Source organism: Talpa occidentalis, unplaced genomic scaffold (genome assembly GCF_014898055.3).
Source record: "Talpa occidentalis isolate TD23 unplaced genomic scaffold, MPIMG_talOcc4v2.1 talOcc4.16, whole genome shotgun sequence".
NCBI classification, from domain to species: domain Eukaryota; kingdom Metazoa; phylum Chordata; class Mammalia; order Eulipotyphla; family Talpidae; genus Talpa; species Talpa occidentalis.
In genome coordinates this window covers 25665920-25693687 of record NW_023601653.1, presented here as the reverse complement: position 1 = coordinate 25693687, position 27768 = coordinate 25665920, and the positions used below count along the sequence as shown (strand labels likewise).

The 27768-nt window shown below is 34.4% G+C and overlaps 1 protein-coding gene across 4 annotated transcripts in view; it reads left to right on the top strand.

Moving 5' to 3' along the window:
- The window catches only part of TMTC2 (transmembrane O-mannosyltransferase targeting cadherins 2), a 382782-nt gene that overhangs the window by 232359 nt on the left and 122655 nt on the right, over nt 1–27768 (top strand). For all 4 annotated transcript variants that reach the window (XM_054696178.1, XM_054696179.1, XM_054696180.1 and 1 more), the window contains exons 5-7: nt 18152–18237; nt 18720–18904; nt 20283–20361. In XM_054696178.1, the coding sequence (XP_054552153.1) occupies nt 18152–18237; nt 18720–18904; nt 20283–20361 (350 nt within the window). The remainder of the gene's footprint in view (nt 1–18151; nt 18238–18719; nt 18905–20282; nt 20362–27768) is intronic.

Here is a 27768-nt window from a genome sequence, read left to right as displayed (position 1 = left end):
TAGCTATGAATATATTGATTAAAAAATTAATGAATGAGTTACTTAACTAATGATTAATAAACAAGTAAATCACTAATAAATGAAAATGAATCAACAAAGTTCATTAGATCACAGTACTCTGACCTGTCCATTACATCTAGCTGATGCACTTTTTTCTCCACTCATGTTTCTGACCATGTACACTTACTTGGCTCTTCATTTATAACTTTTTTCTATCATGTATATGTATGAAAATGGTTACCATGCAGAAAACATAAGAGTGTAAAGTTCCCTCATGAAGATTATCATTATTTTTTTACATACTGATAGGGGGTAAATATTCTGGAATATATCATCTAGTTTCAGAGCTTGAGTTCTTTTTCTCTTTCTCCTCCCAAACCCTAGAAATATTTTCTTTATTACAAACATATTAAAATAATTGGTTAGAGAAAATAATGGATATGTTACTTAAGTGAATAAACAGCCAAAGGATGTTTCAATAAAATGAATTTTGATATTTTTATTTGTTAATCAGAAAAATTTAAATAGAAATCAATAAGTATAAAATTCAATTAAATTTTGTTAAGTATGGAACGTTTTATGGTTCTGAAAAATATTGATATCTCTTTAAAAATTCTTTTGAGTTTTAATTGGCTATACAATTGACTTTTGTTCATTGAACACATTATTTAGATCTGCCTTTCAGTAATTTTAGATTTTGAGTGGTAGACTCACTGTAATATTAACCCTTGCTATAAGATAAATAAATCAGCTGAGCATATCAGTCTAGTCTTTCCTGAGAATACTTTTCAAAGTAAAAATAAGTGATTATTTGAAAGTAGGGTAGGGCAAATTAACTACACTTACTTTCACCAGCCACATATGCATTTGTGCATGTAAATTCTTGAAAATATTTTTGCATTAAATTATCCATTCTCGAGTTTAGACCATGATATGCTATAGTCGAGAAATTTAGCCAAGTCTGTCTTGTCAAGATGCCTGAATAGATTAAGCCAAGAAAATTACTATATAATGACCTGGCGTCTGTAGAATGAAAAAAAAAAAAAAAAAGGAAGTCCAAAATGATTTAAAAGAGAAGCTATAGTTACAGTATATCCAAAGCAATTACTAAAAAAAAAAAAAGCACAAGATGAAGCATTTTCTTTTGCAGGCTTTACTGTGTTAAGCATCCTATGTAATTATTAGTTCAAATTACAAGTTGTAGGTAATATGAGAGCATATCTGATAGCATTCACTAATATTCAGTAAGTTTTTAAAGTTGTTCTGAAGGAAGAAACTGGATCTTTTCTCATGCCTGTTACATAGTTGGCATGTTCAGTCCCAGGGAGACCTACTTATATAACAAAAACATACAGAGGGATGAGAATGTTCCTATGTGTTAATGTTTTTGTGGCATTTCTTCCACTGTATTGTCACAGGTACTAGAAAGACTCAAAATTTCAGTGAAGTCAACATGGGAACACAAGTTTGTTTGGTTCTCCTATCTATAGATGTATTAAAAGCTAATAAATATATATTAAATTCATACAATGATATTAATGTAGGTCATCTGATACCCCTTCGCTGAGGCGCCTCCTTCCCTGAAAAGTGCTAGAATAAGTGCTATTGGCTTTTCTCTGTAAATCTGTTTCTTCTCTATGTCACACCACCTTTTCCATGCATACTTTTCCATTTTGTACTAAGTTGTGTTTTTATAATTAGAGAAGTTTGATTTTTTTTAAGATTATTTATTTATACAAGCACTGGGTACAGTCAGAAGCGCGGGAGGGTGAGAGAATTCACCAGAGCCAGAGCAGGGAACAGAACAGGCAGATTGACTGGAATACACTGCTGAGGGGAGCAGCGGGCACTGCAGGAGAGGTCTGTCGCACCATGTAGTACCCTTGCAAGGGGCAGAGGCTGCGGGCAGCTTCGCAGCCCAGCGCTCAACCGTTGCACCACCAGGGGAGGCCCTAATTGTTCAATTTTGGCCATGTAAATTTCAGATGATTAGTGGGTATACACTAAGCAACTGGAATGTTTCTACCACCTTTGAGCTCAATCTAACAGAGATAGTATAGATTTTGGAGTTGGTTTTCTATTATGCAAATTGAAACTGACTATAATGTGTGCATGGTGTGTGTGTGTGTGCATGTGTGTGTGTGATATATATAAGGATAAATGAAAAGACCAAGAATTAAATTCTGGGGAATAATACTATTTAAGAATCTTGGTAGGAAAAATGGAAAGTTTGCTTAAGGATAAAGAAGGTATTTGATTTCATTGAAGCTGATGGATAGAATGAAAAGGGAGAAAATGGTCAAAAGATGATAAACTATAGAAAAGCTAAGTATTTCTGTGGAGTTTTTATGTCAGCAAGGGGAAAAAATAGTGGCATCAATCAAGGTTCTAGAAACTTGGCAATATTATTTACTCCTCCTGGATGTAGTAGAGAACAACATTTTGCCATAAAGAAGCCACAGCATATTCCAGAGAATAATTTTATCCTATGAGATTCATGGACACAATTTCCAGAGAACTGAAATTCAAACTGAGGGGACTGTAGATGTCAATTCTTTATGTCTTTGTCACATATAGTGAAGTCCTTGACACCTCCTTGGTACTCAACAAATGTGTTTGAGTAGAATCAAAACAAACAACTTATTTCACACTTATTTCTTTTATAGCAGTGGACATTATACATCACAGTAATGAAGACTAGATTTTCCTGCTGGTTCTGTTAAGCATTATCTTTCCTATGCTAACCCAAAATAAAATGATAAAATCAGAATCATTTTAGAAATTGGATCCTAATAAGAGAAAGCAGATTGAATCATTCCTAAGCTCATTTGTATTATAGAATTTTTGTTAAAAATGTAGTTTTAGGGCCTCCCTGGTGGCGCAGGCAGTTGAACGCAGTGCTGTGAAGCTGTCCACAGCTTCTGCAGTGCCATTTCGATCCCTGCTGGTCTCGGAGCAACCCACATGGTGAAGCAGACCTCTCCTGTCTCGTCCCCAGCTCCCCTCAGCATTTTTTTGTCAGTCTGCCTGTTCTGTTCCCCACTCTGTATCTGGTGAATCCACTCACCCTCCCGTGCATCTGGCCTGTACCCCGGTTCTTGTTTAAATAAAAATAAATAAATAAATAAATAAAAATATATATATATATATAGTTTTAAAGTGGCACTGTGTGAATCTGCTTTTCTATGTAGAAATACTCATTCAAGATTGTGTAAGAACAAGTTAAACTTATTTCCATGTTAGAAAAATCATGAAAGGATTTTTTCTGAAATCTCATTAGAATGTCCTTTAATTTTATAGGCTATTTCATCCAAAGCACTTGTATGTAAATTTGAGGACATGTATTAGAAAGCTCATAAAAGAGGTTTATAAAGAAGTTCATAATCACATCCTATATTCATGCCTTTTGTTTGGCTTAACTTTAAAACTGATTGAAAGTTGTATAAATGACCAGAAATTTTTTTGTTGTTATTCCTAAAATTATGGGGCTGTGGAAAGTTCAGGCTGGTAGGAAACAGAAATTCAAGTAAATTAATTTCAGTTTTCTCAGAAGGCAGTTTTCATTATGAAAAAAGTCTGTTCCTGAAGAAAAATGAACAGATGTAAATTTGTTATTTGTGTACTTCCAATCAGTCCTCTGCAGATTTCCAATTACTATGACTTAAGAATTATTTCCTAGGCACACCAGGAAATATAGTAACATTGTCTTCCACTTATTTTTTTCTCTTATACAAAACCTAACTATGATTTTTCCATATGATGGAGCAGTTGCTTAAGAGATAATTGAAATTCAAGGATATCTGGATATAAAGATAATGAATTAAAAAATAATATAGTCATCTATATTTTATTTTCCCTTATTCATATAAACAATATTCTTTTTTAATATTTTATTTTATATAATTCTTACATCGTTTTTCATTTTTGCACAATGTATGCATTTTCATTTTGGTTATATTCCCCATACAATTGTACCCCCACCTTATTTTAACCCTCCCTAATCCTTCCTCTCCCTGTCCCTCCCCACCATAGTGTGTCTCTGGTTTATAGTTGCTTGTTGATTTTCATTTTTACTTTGTATTGATTAGTCTTTTTCCTGGTCCCTTATTTAGGTTTTCTAAATTCCTACTATGAGTGAGACCATCCGGTATTTTTCTTTTTCTTTCTGCCTTATTTTTCTGAGCATGATCCCTTTTAGCTCCATCCATGTTGCTGCAAACTGCATGTGTTTATCTTTTTTGATTGCTGATTAATATTCCATTGTGTATATCTACCACATCTTCTTGATCCAGTCATCTATTCTTGGGCATTTGGGATAAATAATATTCTTAATTCTCTATGGGTAAATTATATCTGATTTTGCTCATTTTTTTCAATTATTTGCTTGAAGGGATTACATGAGACCTTCTAGCTGACCCCAATTAAACACAACCCTCTACCATTCACTCTTGTTCTCATTTACAAGATTTTTGTTCTTTGCATTGAGCTGTATAATCACCTTCTATTGAGCTATATATGGTGTTATTAAAATAAATATAGATTTTATGTTTTTTAATACATTGCTAACATATGAGCTCCAATGAAGGCGGATAGATAGATAGTAGATAGATAGATGGATCGAAATATCTGAAGTTGCTAGCATAGTGCTTAGCCCACAGTGTGAGTTCAATAAATATTTGTTGAATGTATGTTTATATACATGCTGCCTATGATTTAGGTAAATATACCCTAAGTGCCTAGCATAGTGCTTAGCACCAGTACAAGCACCAGTATATTTGTTGAATGTATATTTATATACATGTTGCCTATGAATTAGATACATATATTGCCCTTAAATTTGTATGTGAAGTGTATATCATGGATTATACTGGAAGCTTTCCTTCTCACATTCTTTGTTCCTCTGTCTCCATTTACTTCTGCTGAGCAAAAAAGTACCTAAAGTTATCCTTTTTGCTTTACATTCCATTGCTTCTTACTATAATGTCCCCAAATTTGTGTCCCTAGGAGCCCTGGCTGTTGGAGATGGCTAGGTGGAGGTTGGATAAAATGTTAATAAGGTTAACAATGTGAGTGATCATCTGGAGGAGGACCCTATTCAGCCTGGTTATTATATTATTATAACTAGATCTCATTGTCAGACTCAGAAAATTATAGGAAGGCACTTAGAGTGTAAAAATTCCAAAGTAGGGAGTGCACTTAGCTGTCCTGAAGTCAGAAGACAGACCAGGTTTAACACCATGTATCTATGAGCAGTCTTTTTGTTGGTTTTCTGATTGTATGTGTATTTGCCTGTATGAAGTAGAAATCTTTAGAAAAATCTCTAAATCTTCAAACACCAGATGTAGAGTTTAAGTGTAATGTAAGATGCAAACGACGTGCTCAGTCTTCTGAAACTGAGAATTAGAGAAGTGAGTCCCACTTTGATTAAAAGCATCAAGTGAGCAAGAAAAGACAAGCAGGTTGACCAGTTCTTAGGCCCTGCAGTTTTAAAAAAAACAAAGGTAAAAGGGAGATTCATGGTTTAGAAGTTTCTCTGGGAACTAGTCTAGTACCTTTATATGTGGATGGAGTGAAAGAAATGGAGAACAAGAACAAGTATTCACCAGTTTTCTCTTCATTGGCAACTTAATTCCCAACTCCTCTGTTATTGTATACAGATCTTTCTGTTCTACCTCATAACTTTTCCTGTCTTTAAAATTAGTCACTGATTTGCCTCCTGCTAGGACCTGTAAGTGATAACTGCCATGGACAGATCTCGCTTTCTTTGACCCCCAGTTGTGTCAAGGTGCATCCCTTCTTGGTTCTAGTATTAGAACTGCAAAGGCAGTTTAAGAATCATTATTTTGAATGGTGCTTTCCTTCAGTTCTCCAAATACTTTAGGATGAACCTGTGAGTGAATTGTTTCTTGGTTGCAAAATCTGTTTCAAAAAAAGAAAAAAGACAGACTCAAGCTTTCATTTTTGGAATTCATCTTTCTTATTCATGAGTTAGAAACTGCTTGTATGACCTAACACCTATTCCTACTGGTCTGTGAGATACATGATACCTTTTCCCCTTGCATAATTTATTGCTTCAACAGCAGACTTTTGTTGGAGCACTGCTGTTAAGGGACAAAGAAAACATCTACTTTGTTGAACATTTATGTTTAAAGTGAGTACCTCACACTAAATCACTATTTGCCCTTGGGAATGAGCCTAACCAAATTATAACCATATCTATGATGGAATCAGGCTGTGAAACTTTTTTTTTTCGGTAAGGGAGGGGCATCATTTTTTCAAAAGTGTGTTGATTCCTATGGAATCCACAAATATTGGTGTCATTTTTGTTTTTTACTCTACTGCCTAAACTAATTGTTAGGCTTTCTTGTTATGAACTTCCCCAGTTCATCATAACTGTATCATACTACCTGTACACAGATTGTTACTGCTTTTTATTTTTTTTATTTTTTTTTAATTAATAAATTTTATTTTTATATTCCCCATACAATTGCAATCCCCCCATTCTGACCCCAATCCCTCCCCTCCCGCCCCCCACCCCCCAAAAAGTGTCTCTGGTTCATAGTTTTTGTTGATTTTGATTTTCACTTTCTTATAGTTATTCATTTTCCTGGTCCCTTATTTAAGTTTTCTAGATCCCTGTTACTGCTTTTTAAATGATCTCTCTTTCTACCAGTTATGAAATCTCTCAAGTGGCACATTGAAGATATATTTTGAATGGATGAATGAACAAATCAATGCTGTGACTTATGCCTGTGTACCTGTCAGTGGTTCCCTAATAGAGATCACATACCATCCAGCTGATAAGTTTTTTTCTTTTCAGGAGTTACATAATAATAGCAACTCACATCACATAGCCCCTGAAAATAGCAAAAAATAAATAGTAAATGTGAATGTAGTTTGGAAATTAAATCATGGGTGGCTAGTGTCTTTAATTTGTGTTAAGTGTTTTTTCAATTCTTAATTTTGTTTGTTTTAAATCACAGAGTTCTCTTAAAGGATGAAGGAAATATTTAAAAAAGATTTGATTACAATCCTAGAAAATATATATAGACCTACCAAAATAGCATTTTTCATGGGGAGAGAGAGAGTAGAGAATAGGGAAAAGTTTCTTTTTTTAGAAATTTAGCCCCGTGGCACCTTTGTTCCCTGGAGGCAGCTTTGTGTTTGGGTTTCACATTAATGAGACCTGCATTCAGAGTTTCTATTTATTGGTATTGTGAACAGCCTTGATCAAAATGCTTAATCTTTGTTCCTCATGTGTAAAATCTGGTTATATTAAGATTAAATAAAATGCCCCCAACTGGATATCTTTCCATAATAATTAAAGCTAGAGAGTTTGCTAATTTATTGTGTTTATAACCTTTTCTAAGCCCCAATGGGGTTACAGACCTATACTCGCTGGTAAACATTTCCTTGATGAGCACTCAAGAAATCCTCTTTATAAGTTGCATTAATCAGAGTTTTCCAGAAAAATAGCACATAAGGAGATTTATTGTAAGGTACAATCTCTAGCAATTACGAAATTATCTGCCCTCTATATGTTGAAGACCGAGAAAGATCAGAGGTGTAGTTTGAAAGTCTGAGAGCCTGGTGTAAAATACTGTCCAAATCTGAAGGCCTGAGAACTGGGAGTCTGAGGGCAGAAGATGAATTTCCCAACTCTGTCAGAGAAAAAAAGAATCCTTCCATTTTCCTTTTTGATCTACCCAGACTCTCAGTGGGTTAGATGATGCTCACCCACATTGGGAAAGGTAATCTGTTTTACTCAAGTCCACTGAATAAACTGCTAATGTGTTCCAGAAACATCCTTCCAGACACAACTTGACCTAATTTTTAGCTAGATATCTATGCATCATGTGATCCAGTGAAGTTGACACAAACATACTAGTTATGAAGTGTTTCTTGGTAAACTGATTGACTGTAGATGCTTCAGCTTGATGGGAAAATTCAAGCTATTTATATATGGGTATATACGGTCGTGTGTTAATAAAGAAAGAGGTAAGAAAAATCTGTTGAAACATACAGTGAAAAAGAACTGGGCATATGAACTAGAGAGAGGATAATTATTCATGCTTAAACACAGAACAGGCACATATTCCTAATGGACTGATGTGGGAAGACAGTAATGTGAAGCCTGGAAGCTCTGAATTTGACTCTCATTTTGAGATTTCCAGTTGTGTCATCATGGGAAAGTTATTTAACTTCTCTCCCTGATGTTTGCATCTATGAATTGAAAAGAATAATGGTGATATTTCATATTGTTAATTGTAAGAATGAAAAAGAAAAATATGGAAAATAATATCATAAATTCATCCAGTATTAATTCTCTTTCTTCCTAGTAAGTACTGTTTTTTGACTAGAAAATTATATTCACACCTATTATTTTATGACATGCAGAGGAAAATGTAGCCTTAATTATATATTCAGAAGACAGGTACCAAGCAAATTAATGCATATATTAATATACTGCCTAGTCCTGTGAACCCCACATCCAACAATTTTACTTAAAATTAGTTACATGGATTTGTTTCGGCTCAGTAACCATTCTGATTTTTTAGCCCTTTAGTTGTACAATAGGGACTATACCATATGGGTTTATTGTGGGAGTTATATAACATAATCACTGTGAAACATTTTACTTGGGACTTGACACGGTATGGAAATGGACGTATATAGGACATAAAGGCTTATTTAGTTGTCATTGTCCAAGTTCTAAAACAGAGGAAGTCCCTTAAATTTTCCATTTAATGAAGATGTCACACGTTCAAGGCATGATACTATAGTGGGAAAGGATGTCTTTCTTTAGACATTAAGATATTGTTTATTTTTTTCTCTTCATTTTGATTAGTAAGACTTTTTGTAATGCATCTGAAATTGTTTTTAAAAATCATTTTGACTGGATGCCTTCTGCAATATATTTGACATATTAAATAAAAAACTGAATTAGGATAGTGTTATTGTACTCCATTTAGTTGTCAAAGTGTAAAATCTAATTTAGAACAAATATACATGTCTGTGTTAAGAGGAAGATACTAGAGAGGAGGTTTAACTGTATTTTATGAAATCTTCTTGGCAATTATGTGACACTTTGAAGTGATATCCTGTGTAACAGGTTTTAGCTTTGGGCAGCTATGTAATAGAATAGTGTTTGCTCATCTGTCTGTTTCATGTCACATGATTGGTGTCTTTTTCCGTATCTCATTTTCATTCTTCATGCAATCTAAGTACAGAGTGGGTAGACTTGTTCATTATCCATCCCAGTGGAGTTTAATCTTTTCAAGAAGGGGACATCTTTTTGTTTTGCTCACAGCACAAACATTACATAATAATCATGTATAATAACTGTAGTAGTATAAATATCCAATTTATACTTTTTGTAGCACATGTATGAAGTGTTATTTTAAAGTTGAAGATACATATTATAAAGCATTTATATTTGAGCATTTAAAAAATCAGCAGTATGAGCTTATTTTATTTTATTTTATTTTATTATTTTTTTTTTAATAGAGGCATGCTTTATTTATTTATTTGTTTGTTTGTTTGTTTTGTTTATACATGCACTGGGTACAGTCAGAAGCGCGGGAGGGTGAGAGAATTCACCAGAGCCAGAGCGGGGAGCAGAGCAGGCAGAAGGACCGAAGTACATTGCTGAGGGGAGCAGCGGGTGGCAGGAGAGGTCTGCGCGCCATGTGGGACCCTCCTCTGGTGGCCGGGGAGCAGCTGGGGATCGAACCGGCGCCGCAGAGGCTGCGGGCAGCTTCGCAACCCAGCGATCAACCGCTGCGCCACCAGGGAGGCCCTTATATTTGAGCATTTATATTCACTCATCTGTGAGTGCTTTTCTACCCAAAGTGGTCATCATAAAAATGTCATTTTAACTTACTACATTGAAATAGTTTAATTAAAAAATGCAAAAAGGAGAAATAAATTTCAGCGTATGTTTTGAGAGGAAAAGTTTGAGTAGAGGGAATTCTTTTACTTGGTCCTCAAATACAAAGTCTATTATCCTAGGGTGACCTGAAAGCCTCAGAAGCGCTGAATGAGATCAGAAAATATATATAACTTTGTCTCTGCTATCTCCCTTGGAGCTCAAATTCAATCAGTTATATCTCACCAAATCTTTTTTTTGTGATGAAAATCCTACCTCTTTCTATTTCACTTGATCATTCCTATGAGTTGCCTTCTTTTTAGTTATTTGGAGATTGAGAAGATTAATTAAATATTTTTTATAAAACTACTAATATCATTCTTCTTTTGGGCAAAAAAGTGATTACTCTGACCACTCCGATGTCAGGAAGCTTAATTTAAGAGTTCCAATTTCATGCACACATTGCACTCAAAAATTATATAATTTAAATTTATTTTTAATAGCAGTTTTTATACTTGGCTATCACCTAATCTGAATTTTTTCAAATATAATTAAAATAACTTTGAATTTTAATTATAACTTTGAATTTTTTCAAATATAATTAAAAGTTTTCCTTAAAATTCTCTGAGCCATCTTTGATATTATATTGTTTATGGTTTTGTAAGTTAAATAAACACAATGCATGTTGTATTTTATCGCTTGGGAGGAGCTTGATTTCTCCAAATAACATGAGTGTTTAAATTAGTCATAATTTTATGCTATATCTTACTAAAAGAAGTCCAGAGGTATGCAGTCCCAGAATTGTAGGACTTAGTTTCTAGGCTACTTTTATTTTCTTCTCTACCATCCTTAGAACAGGACCCCTACCTTGTAGTCCGCAGGAAACATATTTCCTGGAGGTGCACAGACCACTTCACTGGACAGAATTTGGTCACATGACCAATTCCTGCTTTCTGATTGATCATGCTTTTTTTCATGTGTTCAGTGGTTGGAGTATATTAGGGATTTAATTTCTCTGTTCTTGGAATTACTAAACCTTGGAATAATTACAACTAATTAAATAGTAGTAACTTAGCTATTTAGTTTACACTGTTTTTTACAAGGATTTTGAGTTTGATTCTATTTACTGCTGTTTAGTCACTTGAAATTTTCCCCAGATATGTATTTTATCAAGCAGTATTTGGGAGAATTTGCATGATATAAATATGACATGCTATTAAATGATCACTCTGCTCATACAAATTAAAGGTTTGTTTTTCCATATAATCTGTTTTATTATAAACATATTCTAAGAACAGCACAAATCTTGAAAAACCAGAAGAAATGCAACTATAATTCCAACTATAATTTAACTTTATAGTTAAATTATGTAAAAATCATCAGTTATTAGTTAACAAATCTGATTAAAAACTTTGGATTACTGTAAAGTTCGAATATGACTGGTAAACCATTGCTAATTTAAGTTGGGAAATTTCAAATGTGCAAATTCCTTAGAAAACAACTAAACATCCAAATTTGTAATATTTTATCTCTGAGGAAAAAGTCTTGGTTTCAAAGTACCTACATATGTTAAAGGATAATGAAACACAATAAAATTCAGAAAAATACTTCAAGGTAAATAGGTTTGTTAGTAACTAATCCTTAGGGTTATAAATAATTTTGTGAATCATTGCCTTTAAATACTAAGTTATCTGGTTTATTTTGATTACCAAGCATTTTTATTTTCACTCAGGAAATAGCTGACTATTTATTACTGAACTGTTCTCAATAATGCAATCTTAATTTGAAGTTGTCATAGCTTTTCAGTTGTCAAAGTGCTTTCTACCTAGTCATTTAATTTCCTTGAAGCCTGTCATTATTGCTACTGGTTTCCTTGCTATCCGAAAGTAAAATATTCCTGTTTGGTTTGATTTGGTAAGCTGTTTTTTGGGTCTGGGAATGCTATTACCACTACTCTATATGGAAAAAATTTTTGAGCATTCCCAGACCCCAAAAAATAACCTATCAAATCATACCAAATAGGAACATTCTACTCTCCGGTGGGGAATACGGGGCCGGTATCGGTAGATTAAAATGTAGCTGTAACTTTCACCCGCATGGGGCTTTATCTGTCTAGAGCCCCACACCCTCCTTTCTTGATTAATACAGGAACCCCATCTAACCTGTTATCCTGGGAAGGTGTGCCGTTTATGGATTCCCAAAAACACTTTGTGCTTTATTTATACTGTATTGTGATTGATCCTTTGCCTGTCTTCACTGTGAGGCAGTTCATAAAAAAAAAAATATATGTATTCAGTGTTTGGTAATCTCATTCTCAATGTGTAATGTGTTACAGCAGTAGCGTACGTTATGTTTTAATGAAATAATAAAAAGAAAGCAAGCTACTATTCTTCATTAGTTCCCTAGTGTTAAAGGTACATAACTCTGTAAACCTCATCCTGGCTCAACTGCACACTGAGTGGACATCAGCTTAGTTACTGCAGTACACATACCTGAAAAGTAAATTTTTCACCTGCTAAAGTGCTTTATTAATACCAACTTTTGAATATTACATTTCAAATTTTTGGATATTTCCATAGTGATATAGAAAGGGTATTCTTATAACAGCCACTGACAGTTTGTTCTGATGTACTGACAGAAGTAGGAAAGGACATGCTTTTTCTTTTAAATTTCTAGAAAATTTCATTTTTTCATTTGCCTTTTGTTAATGAAAGCAGTTAATAAAAATGATAGATGAAATTTTTATGGAAAAATAATTTAATCCCTGTAGTTTGCTTTCTTATATCCCATATTCTTTTACAGTTTATGTATGTGGCTGGCAGGGATATAAAGATCTTGTTTTCTGAAGAAATGTGTTATGGTTAGTGTATATGAAATGCTGAATGAGGTTTCTTAACCTTAACAACTATTGACCTTTTAGGCTAGATAATTCTTTGCCTTGGAGGGCTGTATCTTCTGACATGTTTACAGTTAATGTATCCTTGCTATGCTCCCAGTAGATGCCAGTAGCTTTCACCCATTTGTAAAATTCTTAAAGCCCCCCAGACATTGTCCAGTGCCCCCCAGGGGCAGTCATTGACCTCCCAGTTGAGAAATGCTGTGCTAAATAAATGTTTCCCTCCTATCTCTGTCAATATTTAATATTAGCTAGGGATTTGTATGCTTGTTTACATTTAATGTTTGTATTTAATTCTGTCCAAATCATGGTTTGACTAATTTTCATTTATCAAGTGTTCAGATGATTATGATTTAAAAACAACAGTATTTTAGACAACGATAGCATTGTTAGGAGGGACTGGGGTGAAGCTGGGTGAAGTTTTCAGAGGAAAGTAAATTCTACATATTTAAGATTATGTCATAGAACACATGATTTTACTTTCTTTTGAAGCAGTTGTTTAGAATTTAGGTGTCAGAGTGAATGAAGAGTTTACACATCTGGATGTATTTTCTTCCTTTGACTATAAAGTTTTTGTTCTTTCTTTCCCCAGTTCATATGCTTTTTCATTAATTAGTTAATTTCTGTCATTGTTGATTTGAAAGGTAAATCATTGGAGGAGAAATATGAAAAGTAAAACAATATCTATTGGGAAAAAAAACTATGTTATATCCACTTATACACAGCAATATAAAAGTGACTCTACACTTACGGTTTAGAGATGAGAAGATTTTTAAGATTTCTCCCCTCAAACACACTTTAATATAATGTTGGTTTATAACATTGGGTCAGTTACCTTAATTGTGAGGCAACTTTACATATATGGACAAATGATTTTTTGTTAGATTTGGGTTTGTATATTAAAAAACATACTGTTTTTAATATATATGTCAGGAGACTTTATTGACATGATCAGTATTTAGACAATGCCATCAATTTTAAATAGTAATGGAAAGACTCTGGTATGAAATATTTATGAAAATATAGATCCTCCTTTATAATCAGGCTGCAGGGCTTGAATTATTGCACAATTTCTTGCTAGTTCTCTGAACTTTGGCATGTTGCTGAATTTTTTCTTGCCTGAGGTTCATCATTTGTAAAATGGCATTAGTGATATTAACCTAACTCATATTATTATTACATAATAAGTTAATATGTAAAGTGCTTGATATATTGTACTGAAGAAATTTAGCTATCATTATTACCATAAGCTTTATGAGTGAAGGGTTTGTATCCCTCTTTCATATCTTCAGTAAAATAATTGATTGCATAAATATAGAAAATAATTGTAACAGAAGTTTGCTTGTTATAGTGCTAGAATTGGCTCAGATTTATCCAGAACTGCTAAAATGACATTTTATTCCTTTCATAGCATCAATGCAAATTAATTTTCTACAAAATCTGGGGAATCTTAGCACAAAAGAAAACATAACTTAGTATGCATATTCCTTAAATTGAATTAGTTTGTCTTTATCCTTTTCTCTTTTCCTTCTGGAAGTAGCATGGGTTTTGTTATCAGAGAAACTGCATTTCAATCCTGGCTTTACTTTCAATAACAATAAAACTTAGAGTAAGTTGATAAATTTGCTGTGAACCTCTTTCTTCCTGTGTAACCCTGGACTGATGATGATACTTTTTACTACTGAGTGCCTGCTGCTTCCTTTCAAGCCTCTGTCAATGTCACTTTGACTCAGGGAAACTTACCTCCCCTGTTCCTGAGCTCGGGTGGTTTGGTCCCTTTTGCTCTAGCATAGTAGTTTTCCACACCGATTTTCTTTCATCTCTGCCCAAAGATGGTACATTCACAGGTAAATGCATCTCTGTCCTGTTCTCATTGCCCCACACATAGTAGGACACAGTTGAATCTCAGTCTGACTTTCAGCCAATGAGAAATCAGTTACAATAGCAAAATTTGAACTTCCTCCAATTGCCAGCTTTATTCAGGTGATATAAAGCATAATGCTCTCTAAATAAAAAAGCAAGTTAGTTATAATCCTGGAGACTTTTCTGCCATATCTGTGTGACTAGATAGGATTGTCTAGTTGTGGTTATCATGCAATGCATTTCTTTCCTCTTTTCTATAAATTTTATGAATTAGACCAAGACAGGAGTATTATACATCAGCATGGGGAGCCCATAAGGCTGACTGTATTAGTTTTTCCAGGTTTGGGGGCTTTGAGCACATTGTCAGATACGTGCACATGCCTGTGTGTTCATACTGTCTTGCCTAACAGCACATTTGCTCTTTAGAAATGTAATTATGTGGAGACTAATTAGTCGCCTTTTTTCAGTTATTTAGGTGACAGAAAAAATAAAAAGGGCTGTGACAGACTGTAAAGCTGAACCTGAAGGGGTAGAGTTAAGGTGTCTTAGAAAATAAGAATTGGTAGGCTTTGGAGACTATAAAATGGTGTTTTGAAGATAAGAACAAACCAGGTTTCTGTTTTTAGCACCTGGTGCCAATTGCTGAGGTTATCTTCATCTTTTGTTTCCCATCTTTTATTTCATTTGTTTATCTTTTTATTTTTTGAGAGGGAAATGTTGTCTTCAATTTTTAGTTTTGTGGATTTTGAAATTCCGGTGAGTACCTAGATTGACATGACTCGTAAGCTGCTGAAAATCAATCTGGGTGTCAGGAGAGAGTCCACTGCTTTAGAATTGAGGGCAGTCAGCATGTCATGAGCTGCATGTGACATGATGTCATGCAAACACAGCCTTTACCCAGAGAAAAGACAAGGTCCTGTGAAACATCAGCTTTTTTTCAAGGAACATGTGACTGTTCTTCAGAGACACTCATTCTGTGAGGGATGGTGCCAGGGAGAGATAATGAGAACTAGGAGAGACTACTTTTCCAGAAGCCAAGAAATATAGAGAGTTTCAAGAGAGAAGATGAACTCAGTAGTGACAGCGCTGCAATTCAGTGGGCTGTTTATGTAAACACACTGTGTTGGGTTTTGATAATTAGTAGAAATTTGATTAAGATATTTCAGAAAATTCTGGGAATAGATCTTAAACTGGATTAAGGGGTAAATAGAATTTGGGTCATTGGGCACCGTAAACCATTCTTAAATGAAATCTGTCTTCAAAGAGAACTCTAATAAGTGGTGGCTAGAGACAGATACTGAAATAAATAAAGGTTGGAGGGTGTTTTCTTCCTTCTGTGCGCAGAGACACTTGAACTATTTTGTAGTCTTTTTTTTTAAATAAAAACTTTTTTTTAAGATTAATTTATGCATACAAGAACTGGGGTGTAAGCCAGAGGTGCTGGGGGTGAGAGGATTCATCAGAGAGAGGGGAAAGCAGAACAGGCAGATCTACTGAAATACACTGCTGAGGGGAGCTGCAGGTGAGGCAGGAGATGTCTGCAGCACCACATGGGTTAGCTCTGCAGCCGGGGATTAAACTCGTGCTGCAGAGGCTGGCAATAGCTTGATAGTGCTGTCTTTAACCACTGTGCCACCAGAGAGGCACTATTTTGTAGTCTTAAGAGAAGGGAAATCATTAGGGGAAGAGATAGAAGGTACTGGATAAAGAGGGTCTGGCTCTTGGAAGGGCTGTAATTCCTAAAGAAGGTAGAAAGAATATAAGGAGATGTCTGGATAGTAAGTCTTTGGAGCCAGTAGCCTAGGAGAACCACCTCTTTACCTGCACAAAGGAAAAGTGATAAAGGTAACATGTTTGTGAAAAGAAATAATATATATATTAGCTACTTGGAAAGCACTAAATCAGTAAAATTTGTTACAAAGTTATTGTTTCTCTTTGAAAAGTGTGTTCTTTCTCTTTATCAGTTTTACCTGCTTTTAAAGACAGTTGGTCAGTTTTCACAAACTCTAGAATACTACCCAGAAGTTTTGTTCTTTCTTGTTACTAGCAACTGAAAGGTCTACTTAATAGCACAGTGTAGCAATTTTATGATCAAAGTGATTGTTACTCAAAATTTTTATAGAAATATACATTTATGTGCATGTGTAAGTGGTGCTTATGTTTTAAAATTATTTTCTTATTCTAAATTTTTAATAAATGTTAGTAATAATGAGTCAGGTACTCAGTCCTCATAACAGGAGAGCATGGTTTAATTTCAGATATTTCTTCGGGCCTTTTTTTTTTTTTTTTTAAATACGAGCACTGGGTACAGGCCAGACACTTGGGAGGGTGAGCAGATTCACCAGAGCCAGAGCAGGGAACGGAACAGGCAGACTGACGAAACACACTGCTGAGGGGAGCAGCGGACGAGACAGGAGAGGTCTGTCGCGCCGGCAGCTGGGGATTGAACTGGCGCTGCAGAGGCTGCAGGCAGCTTCGCAGCCCAGTGTTCAACTGCTGCGCCACCAAGGGAGGCCCTGGATTTTTCTTTAATTATGTCCTTTTAGTGGTGTGGTGTGTTTTTAAAATACTTTACAAAATGTGAAGTTTTTATCAGTAATATCTTATTTCCTTAAATCTCCATTTTATCAGCATTTCAAAGCAGTTAGCAAATTGAATCTACACTTTGAGGTTGATAACAGTGTATTCGGGCCCAATAGAGGTGCCAAATATCTCTAAGGTACTTGCTGATTACAAGAGATAGAGAATAGGGCAAAAAGCCCCCAAAGCAATTGCTTCTGGAACTTAGCCTTATTCCCTGACCCCATATTTTTGTAGATATAATCTTCATTTTGGTCATGAGGATGGGATCTGGAATCACTGGGATAATCCCATGGCTATTATGTTAGGAGCATCCCACAGGCCCATGCAATCTCATGGGCTATAGAGAAAAGCCTGATTCACAGCAGTGAATGGAAATTAGTCCCGCCTTCTGAAATTCAAGCTTTTTTGACCAAATCCAAAAACATCAAAACAACAATATGGATAGTCTTAAGTCTTTCTTTGTTCCTTTGTAAAATCTGATTAAATTCTGATGCTATTCTATTAACCCAATTGCCTTTGGGAAGTCATGCACCAACATTTCCCAAACAACATGGTTAGTGAAAGGCATCTCACCCCCAGCCTTCAGTGAGGCTCCTTTATGAAGTTATGATAAAATGTTCATGCTCCACACAGAAATCCTGATGGTTTGTAATTTTAGTGGGAGTGAAAGGACTGCTGGAAGGGGGAAAGTTCAATAAGGGTTAGTTCTTTCTGAAATATATCTTAATACTTTCTAATGCAACATAAATGCAGTGGATACCTCTTTAATATCTTCTCTCCTGAGGAATCATTTCCTTCTATTTAGAATTTATTTTTATAGTACCAGGTCAACTTTTTTATGACCCCATTAACCAGCTTTATTTTTGAAAAATAAAATAAACATTGTGGTTTTATATAGAGTAATACAGTCTTGTCTCCAAATTTCTGTTTTCCTCATGCAGAGGGTTACTTCTACAGGAGAATAGCAGGTTTGCAGAAGCACTGCATTATTATAAATTGGCGATCGGGAGCAGGCCCACACTGGCTTGTAAGTAATAGTTAAGTTTTTTAAAATACCTCTTTTCTTCTTTCTGTGTTTTTCCTATTTCCATGAAAATCATCTTGGTGACTAACAGACTCACAGAGGGGAAAAAAAAAACAACAACAACACATGGTACCCTGAATTCTGAATACTTGCCAATCAAATTTTGAGGCTCTAACAATTATGCCTCAGTGTAATCACATTGGTATCTATTATTTTTGCCATGTTAAGTTCAATACAAATTTTATTGATTTAGATTTTGAGTTGAAAATATTTTGATCTTCTTGAGGGCAGAGAATATTCCCTGTATTTTTCAGTGACAGCTGCATTTTTTTACTCAATTACTTGTTCCTTACGCATTTAACTTTTGATTTTCTCTTAAAATCAGGAATAATTCATAGAAACTGAGTGAAATTAAACACAACTTTACTATGTTCGTCATGCACATCATCTTCTCATGTTTGCATTTCTGCTTTTTTTCCTGTCAGCTGCATATTTAAACACTGGCATTATTCTGATGAACCAAGGAAAGACGGAAGAAGCCCGCCGCACATTCCTTAAGTGTTCGGAGATCCCTGATGAGAATCTAAAGGACCCACACGCACATAAGAGCTCTGTCACCAGCTGCCTGTACAACCTGGGAAAACTCTATCATGAGCAGGGACACTATGAGGTCAGGCCAAACCCTCTCGGTCCTTTTCCTTCCCCCTTGTTTTGATTAATTTCAGTGTTTTCTAATCTACAACACTATGATCCTTTGAGGCGCTAGTATGTGTTTTCTTAAAAGCATTTTATGGTGAAATTAATTTGGGAAAACAAACTTCTGTTAAACATAGCGACTTGTTTCTTTACTGTGACTTTATTTCTTGGATCAGTTGTGCCCAAATGGATTGTGATTCTTTAAGTAGGAAAGAGAAGTAATATGCGATGCTTCTTAATTTTACTATCTCTTTAATTTTATGATCCAAGGCACGTTATTATTGTTATATCTAGTGTTTTGATGACAAAAAAATATATTGTTTTTTCTTGTAAGCTCTAAGGGAGTGATTTGGTAAATGCTACCTATTTCTTTTTTTTTTTTTTTATAGAGGCATGTTTTATTTATTTGTTTGTTTGTTTGTTTTGTTTATACATGCACTGGGTACAGTCAGAAGCGCGGGAGGGTGAGAGAATTCACCAGAGCCAGAGCGGGGAGCAGAGCAGGCAAAGGACCGAAGTACACTGCTGAGGGGAGCAGCGGGCGGCAGGAGAGGTCTGCGCGCCATGTGGGACCCTCCTTCAGTGGCCGGAGAGCAGCCGGGGATCGAACTGGCGACTCAGAGGCCGTGGGTAGCTTCGCAACCCAGCACTCAACCACTGCGCCACTGGGGAGGCCCAAATGCTACCTATTTCTTAATTTTTTTTTTTTACTGGGAAAGGAGGAAAAGGATGGAGACAGGATATTTTACAAAAAGTTGGGAGGTTTACTCAGCCTTATTCTCCCCCCCCCCCCCTTAAGGAAGCATACCTGCATAGATTTCTTCTCTTACATTCAATGTTGCCTCTTTTGTTTTTCTTTCAAACTGCAACCCCCCACATTCTTACACAGTGTTTTAAGACTGCACTATAAGGATAAAGATACAACTTTTAAAATAATTGCATTTAATGACTACAGTGGTTCTCAGTAGCTAGAAAATTTGTTATTATTTTATTTACACCTACTTGCTTGCCTGACTTAAATGTGGAGTTTAGATAACCATGGTTGACTTTAAATAGGATTTTTTTTTTCATTTTTTTGTGACTGAATAAAAAATACAAACTGGAAAAGTTGTGTTCACCTAAAAGCACATTCCTGGCATTGGACTCTGTTTAACTAGTCTCTGTAGTGAGTGTTGAGTACTTTGTACATGAAATTGAGAGAGCATGAAATCAAAGGACAGATCAATTATTTTCCTCTAATGAATCATTTAGAAGCAACAATGGAAGGTTTTAATTATGTGAGGATGTTATCTCTTATTTTCAATGAATATCCCTGTACTTTATCGCTCTTTTATGTTGTTGTCATTCCTTAGGATGCCCTTAGTGTATACAAGGAAGCAATTCAGAAAATGCCAAGGCAATTTGCCCCACAGAGCTTATACAACATGATGGGTAAGTAAAACATTAATATTTTAACTGATAGTTCAGGGACCTGTGGAGAAATGAAGACTTGTGCCTCTGTTCCAGTTAATATTAAATTGAATGGTAATAAATTATATCATGTAACTCCTCACTAAAAAACTTATTCACAATAGGGTATCACATTCAAATTTCTAGAAACCTCACTTGTTCTGATAGAGAAAATAAATGCATTGACCTAGTGATTCTCAACACCCAGTCCCTGCATTGCTGCAGAGGCTTACAAACCCATTTGGATTTGAATGTTAATTAAACTCTAGAGACTGAAAAAAATGAACACAGTGCATGTAGAGTTTAATGAATTGATCAAATTCATGTTATTTTCTTAATCAGAAAATTCTCACAGGTAAATATGCTATGAAATTCATGATTTTTCCTGCTTGCACAGATGAGAATAGCTGAGCCAACTTGTATGGTTTTCAATTACAAGGTTTTAGAGCTCAGTAGTTTTTTTCAGAGTAGCACAGTCTTCTAGAGTGAAGGCAATACTGTGAAAAATATGCATATGCAGTACAATTATTCCTGTGGCTACACTGAATAAATACCTTCATTCTCTTATTGGTCAGTATGTATGTAAGTGAGCTTATGGATTTTTGTTTTTTAGGTACAAGAGGTCAAGAAAAAGAATTTCTAGTAAGATATCTATTGCCTACGATTGGCTTGTGAATACCTTATAGTAAATTGTTCCCACAGCCATTTAATAGTAGACACAGCTGAAAACTGCCAGTTTGTTATGGAATCCTAAACTTTAATATCTCCTGTTGATTGATTAACTTTGCTGTTTTCTGAATAAGGAAGAGAAGAGAAGGGGTTGTATTTGTCTTCAAGTACTTTTCTACAAATCTCAAATTCAGGTTTTCCCTTTTCAGTAAATTTGATTGAATTGTTTGATATAAAATAAATGAGACTACGTGATCTCTGGAGTTATTTTGTGCTTCTGCATTCTAAGGATTGAGAAATTTGATAGTCATTGCTACATGAGTACACATAAAAAATACCCAAACCCTCCCAAATAGAGAATATAGGCCTGGACTTGACACTTGCTCTTGTTTATTGAAATAACAGAAAATTTAAAAATAGTTTAGAGAAAAAAACGGACTGGTCATTTACAGGTCAGTAAACAGAAACAAATACATGATTTAGGAGATGTTAATATATTCATCCCATCCGTCTCTGTGAATCCTGCCTCCAGTTAGCATGTGCGGCTGTGCAGGGATGTGATGTTCCTATTAAAGAGGACACGGGAATATTTTTATTTGCTGTTTCCTTTCCTCTTTGGTACAATTACTAAGGTAAAATCTAACCTTATTACATGTACTTTTGACCTTAAACACTTATGAATTGAAAGAGTCTTTTATTATCCAGCATTTTGCCATAGTTTAACCTCCCAGGTAAAATGTACCTGTCTTTAAAGTGTGTGCCTAGAATGTATAGATTTATCACTTGAGTGAGCTTTTCAGTTTTAATACTGATTGGTTATTCACATAAAAATGAAAAGGATTGTTTTCTCTAGTTTTGTCTAATGCAGCATGATGGTTTTAGTTCCTGATTTGTTCTGAACACTAACGCTTGGGAAAGCCTTATTCCCAATTTTCCTCAATTTTATCAGCAAGCACATCTTTCTGGAAATTAGAAATTAGACTCCTAGAGCCTTGCCAACGGACTGTTAATGGGAAGGATGGTATTCACTACAGTTAGTGATTTCAGAAAATTCATTCAATTATTTTATGTAAATAAATTTGAGAATTCAGCTGGTACCTTGGGGTCCATCTGTCATATGGTTATACAGATGTTGAGCACACACAGGCAGCCACAGATAAGTGTGTCCCTGGGGTTCTTGCTAGTCCTTTGTCTTGCTTTCTGTTATAAAAATGGGTCGTCATTTCACCCAGACTCTGAAAAGCACTCTAACAATTTGTGAGGATAGAATCCCAATATAGTGTTAAATTCCAGATCTTCCGTAACTGGGGTGGCTGCTTTCTATTTTATGTCATGGTCTGTCAGCTGACCAGGTTTTATGGTTTCAATTGTTCACAGAACTATGATTTTCTCAGAGAGTGAATTCACCTCCTAATCAAATGGGTAAAATGCTCTGAATGTTTATTTTAACTCCTAATACATTTTGATTAGCCTCCATTTGACAAGGGAAAAAAAAAATGGCCCAGGAGATAAGATGCCCTATCAGTTCATCAGTTTCATTAGTCTGTCAGCATGTGCTGATTATCCTATCAAGTTTATCAACAGCCTGGAATCTGTTTTCTCATTCACACATTTACATATTAGTGGTGCCCTTTAGGGATCCATGATGGATTATGATGTCTGGCTAGATAAAGCCTGTGAGTCCTCATTTTTTCTCATGGCTCTTTTTTTATACCTTCCTGACTTTTGTCCCCAAGCACTTGTGTTGATATATATAAATATTTTTTTCCTATTTTTTTTTCTTTTATTTGGATGTTAAGAAAAATAAAGGGATATCTTTGGAAAAGTAAAGTTGTGTTTGAATGTTACTTTTAGTTTAATAATTTATTGCAGTTGCTTTAAAAAAATCTAGTCTATTGCATTTTTCCTCCCTTTGAACATTGTATAAAAAGCTGATATTACTGCATTGACTGATCCTGAACACTGAATTTCCCATTTTTCCATCAATAGAAAATAACAAATTGAATTAATTGACTTCCCATTTAAGTCTTCATATATTTTTTTCTTAACTGTTGGTAAAAGGTTATCTGTGGCAGGTAAAAGAAACTACTTAAAAGTCAAGTCTTGTTATTCTCTTTGATTTCATATAACCAAGATATTTGAATCACAATTGAGAATCATCTGATCCAAAATTATGGGAATTACAAACATATATAAATATATGAAACAGTTGTTAATTATTTGATAAACAATAATTAAACCTTCACCTAGGTTGTTAATTGTAATTAGCAACATATGAAAATACATGATATTTTAAGAAACAAAATCACAAAAAAATCTATAAAAATTGTTCCTAGCCAGTTGTGTGACTTTAACTCTATAAGCCTTGGATTCCTCTTGAAAGGATAAGTTTAATTCAATGGAAATTCATTGTGGTGTGAAGTCAGGGAACCCAGGTTCATATTATGGCTTTGACATTCACTAGCTGAGTGACCTTAGACAAATGACTTAATAAACAACTTAACTGAAGTCTTAGTTTCCTATCCATAAGAAGGTGGTGATAGTAGGATCAGTTTGAGGATTGTCAAAGATAATGAAGGTAAAGAATATTAAACCACATGCCACATACACTTAGTGTTTTATAACATTATTTTCCAATGCAGTCATTATCATGTCCATGGGCCTTTAAACTCCAAAGGTCTAATTTGTATTCTCTCAGTTATTTTTGCATTTACCAATGCAAAATTCTCCATAGATAAGATTTTGTCACAGTGCTGGCCTTGTAGTCACCAACCAAAGTTCAGCAGGGATTTATTTAGTTCTGTGCTAGAATTGCTATATAATTCTCTGCAAGCGCATTTCCCCTTGTCTGTTTAGCAGTCACAGTCTGTGACCTTTTATCATAAGCTACGCTGACCAAAAGTGAAACACCATACTCAGTTAATAATGCCAAGTTAGCTTAATTCCATTAATAAAGTACTCTCATCTCCTTTCCCTGTCAGCACACATTTTTCCAGTAGATTTAATCAAAGTTATTATTTATTCTGACACCTATTATAGGTTTTATTGAATCTCAATTTCTCATAGGTGAATTTTGGAATCAGAGAATGTTAAGGCTGCAAGATTCATATCTTAAAAATCCTCCTAACATGATCTCTTTTATTTTACAAGATAGAAATTAACACCCAGAAAGTTGAGCTCATCTGTTGAGAATTACAGTTTGTGTTAGAAGCAGAAATGTAGTTCCACGGCTTAAATTCAGATGCTTTCTTCTTTGTCCTTCTGTGTTAGACTGAAACTCACACCTTTTCTACTATGTCAATAGAGCTTTTTTTTTTCTTTTACCCATTTAGTAATCACCAAAATACATATTTTATTAGATAGATATGTAGTATTTTATATGTATATAACCAAATATGTATATAACCAAAATAATTCATCTTAACTGAAAAGAATAAAGTACCTACAAAGCTGTGTTTTCATCATAGATATATATGGAGGATATTAAAAACAAAAGCTAAATGTGATGTAATTCTAACCATAATCATTTTTTCCTTCTCTATAATTTTTTATTTCCCTTATTATGTCTACTAAGCATTACCTCTAATAATCGTAAAAGATGATGGAAAAATAAATTAGGTTGTAACTTTCAATTACTTTTATCTTTTGTGGCTCTCTAATCCCAGGGGTCATTTTAAACCTATTTACTCTTAAATAAAATTACTCGGCTTTCTCAATGTAAAGTAATTGTTAGGTTTAATTATGTAAGCAATTTCAACCATTTCTTCCTGGTAATATATCTTGAGAACAAAAGGGCATAATGTGTTGTATGGAGTAAGAGGGAATCTAGAGTTAATGCCCTGTTTTTGCAGTCTATAATCACTGTGTTTACAGTAACCTCGGTGCACAAAAAAATAAATTTCAGTCACAAGTGCCGAGGGAAGGGGTATGGAAGTGGTAGTATGAAATGGATATAGACCATGTGATTCCTGCTCTTAAAGACCTTTCTAGGAGTTTTCACAGTTGGTCAGAGCTCTTAAGTACCTTTTATTAATAAGTAAATATCTATAAATAAAATGGAAAATTGTATTATTCTATTATCAAGTATTTTATCCATAACTATGTAGGTTTGCTAGTTGACTAGACCAAACAAACCAAAGTAAATTAAACAAGAACAACTTTAAGCTTCTAAAAATTGTGATAGTAGCATCAGAATTTGCATAAATATATATATATATTTTTTCCCCTTAGTCTTTAAAAAGTGTGTTTTTGATAGATGACATGCTTTTATCTTAGGGAGTGATTTCATTCTTTGTTCAGGGGAGTTGCATGATAATGATCCATTGCTATTTAATGCCTTATTTGCCTCTATATATGATTATACTATTTTGATTCTCTTATTCCTAATCATTCTATCAATAATTGTTGCTTTTTAATATATACACACATCCTTGTTGCTTAAAAAGTTCCAACTCTGTATGGAAATTTTATTTTCCTCCATCAAACTTCTACCAAGTCTCTTACATACATGGTGAAAAAAAATTTTTTTTTAAGATTATTTATTTATTTATTTATTTATTTATTTATTTATTTATTTATTTATTTATTTATACAAGCACTGGGTACAGTCAGAAGTGTGGGAGGGTGAGAGAATTCACTGGAGCCAGAGCAGGGAACAGAGCAGGCAGACTGACAAAATACACTGCTGAGGGGAGCAACGGGTGAGGCAGGAGAGGTCTGTGGGCCATGTGGGACCCTCACTGGTGGCCAGGGATCAAACCGGTGCTGCAGAGGCTGCAGGCATCTTCATAGCCCAGCGCTCAACCGCTGCACCACCAAGGGAGGCCCTACATAGTGAAATTGAAAAGATTTCTTCTTATATTCTCTAACAAAGGAGGAGCCTTTGGTTTAAGTTTCAGCTTTGGGAGATTACCACTATTTTAATGAGTGGTTTTGGAGATTATAGAGTGTGAATACATAGGAAATACAGTGAATTTATTAGAATAATTTTTAGGTAAAAAGCTTGTCCAGAGTTTACAACTGTAGCTTTGAGAAACTTGTGGAATGAAATAGTTAAATATTATAAATGACTACCAGTGAGCTTTTAGATTCTTTTTCATCTTTAAGTAAGAACTGACAAAGGAGATATAAATGTACATCCTAACACAAAAGGCAACAATTCGCACTTGAATTTTTTTCCTAACTCCACTTGGTGCATGTAAACTATATGTTGAGTTCAGTTAGTTAATTGGCTGTAAAAAAAAAAAAAAATCCTTTTTTCTTTCAACCTTCTGTATGACTTTTTTTTTTGGCTGAATCTTTTATTTTTGTTGGATTTTTGTGTGTGTGCACGTGCGTGTGTGTACATGTGTCTGTATGTGTTTACCTCACGTTGCTCCAGAATATATTTAAAACAGAAATATTCAGAGTAAGTTTTTGACATGTTGGTTTACATGCTTAATATTTTCTTCTGTGGCTGCTTGTCTTAAATGGATTGCTCAAGGCATTTAGCATGCCAACTGTGAAAGAGATGGTTTTTAACTGTGTGAGATTTGAACTTCACATCTTTCAAGTGTGGAAGCATTAACACTCCAGTAGTGTTAAGCTTTTTATACCACCTGCTTCCCCTATTTTGAGTTCTGGTGATTTTCCTGTGATTGCTTCCATTGGCACTCTCGAAAATCAGTGAGTCAATGCTACAAAAATGAGTATGACCATATAAATGGATTAGCCATTGATCTATGTACCTCCAAAAGGAATATTAACTTCCAACTGTTAAGGTAAATGCATACATTTCACTTCATTTTCCCATTGTAAGACTGTGTAACACTAGGAGATCAGTGCCAGGTGTTTAGATTCTACCTATCCAAAGAAGGAAAATGTAAATTTGAGAGACTTTATTTTTTTATGCTTTGTAAAATATGGAGCCAGAAAGATAAGAAAATCATGAACTTTTGGCTGTACATTAAGAAGAATAAATATGAGGAATTTCATGGGGAAATTATACATTGTACAAAAATGAAGGATGATGTAATAAATATATATTAAAAAAGAAATATGTATAATTTATATACAAAAAATATAAAATTTTCTCCTAAAAGTTTACTTCTCATTAAAAAAACTGCAGTGGCTTATTTCTTTTCTTTTTTATTATCCATAGTTTGTATAAAATGTACATTATGTACTATGGTTATAGACATTAATTTGCTAGGCATTCGTCTATATAGTACAAGGGCCAGCATCCAGTTCAGCTGCATTAAATAGGTAATATATTTTGTTTAAAGTTTCAATTAAACCCAGGGCCAGAAGATATATAGTTCCTAAGGGGAGTTTGAACACTTTAATGCCAATAATAGCGTAGCTGAAGGATAATGCTTAGGTCTAGATGTTGCTCACTTTCCTGGAAATATGATATGAGACAGTTGATTATATTTCATTGCTTTTTAAAACCACACAACTCCACCTGTTACATTAATTCATACTTTTGCCAGTTTAATGGTAAAGGAAAAGCTTAAAAATTTTATTTTTGAGTTATAAGGAAATGAATAGACTCAGATTAATACCTAATTATATTCTACTTTTTCTCTGATTCCCAAATAGTTTTAATATGTTCTTGAAAAGTTGGCTTTCTGAGACTTCAATAGAAGTAAATTAGAAAAAAAGATTATATTTAACTCTCTTATTGGACATTATCCATGAAGTGAATCTTTTACTCAGTAGTAAATCTGAGTTTTATTCTTT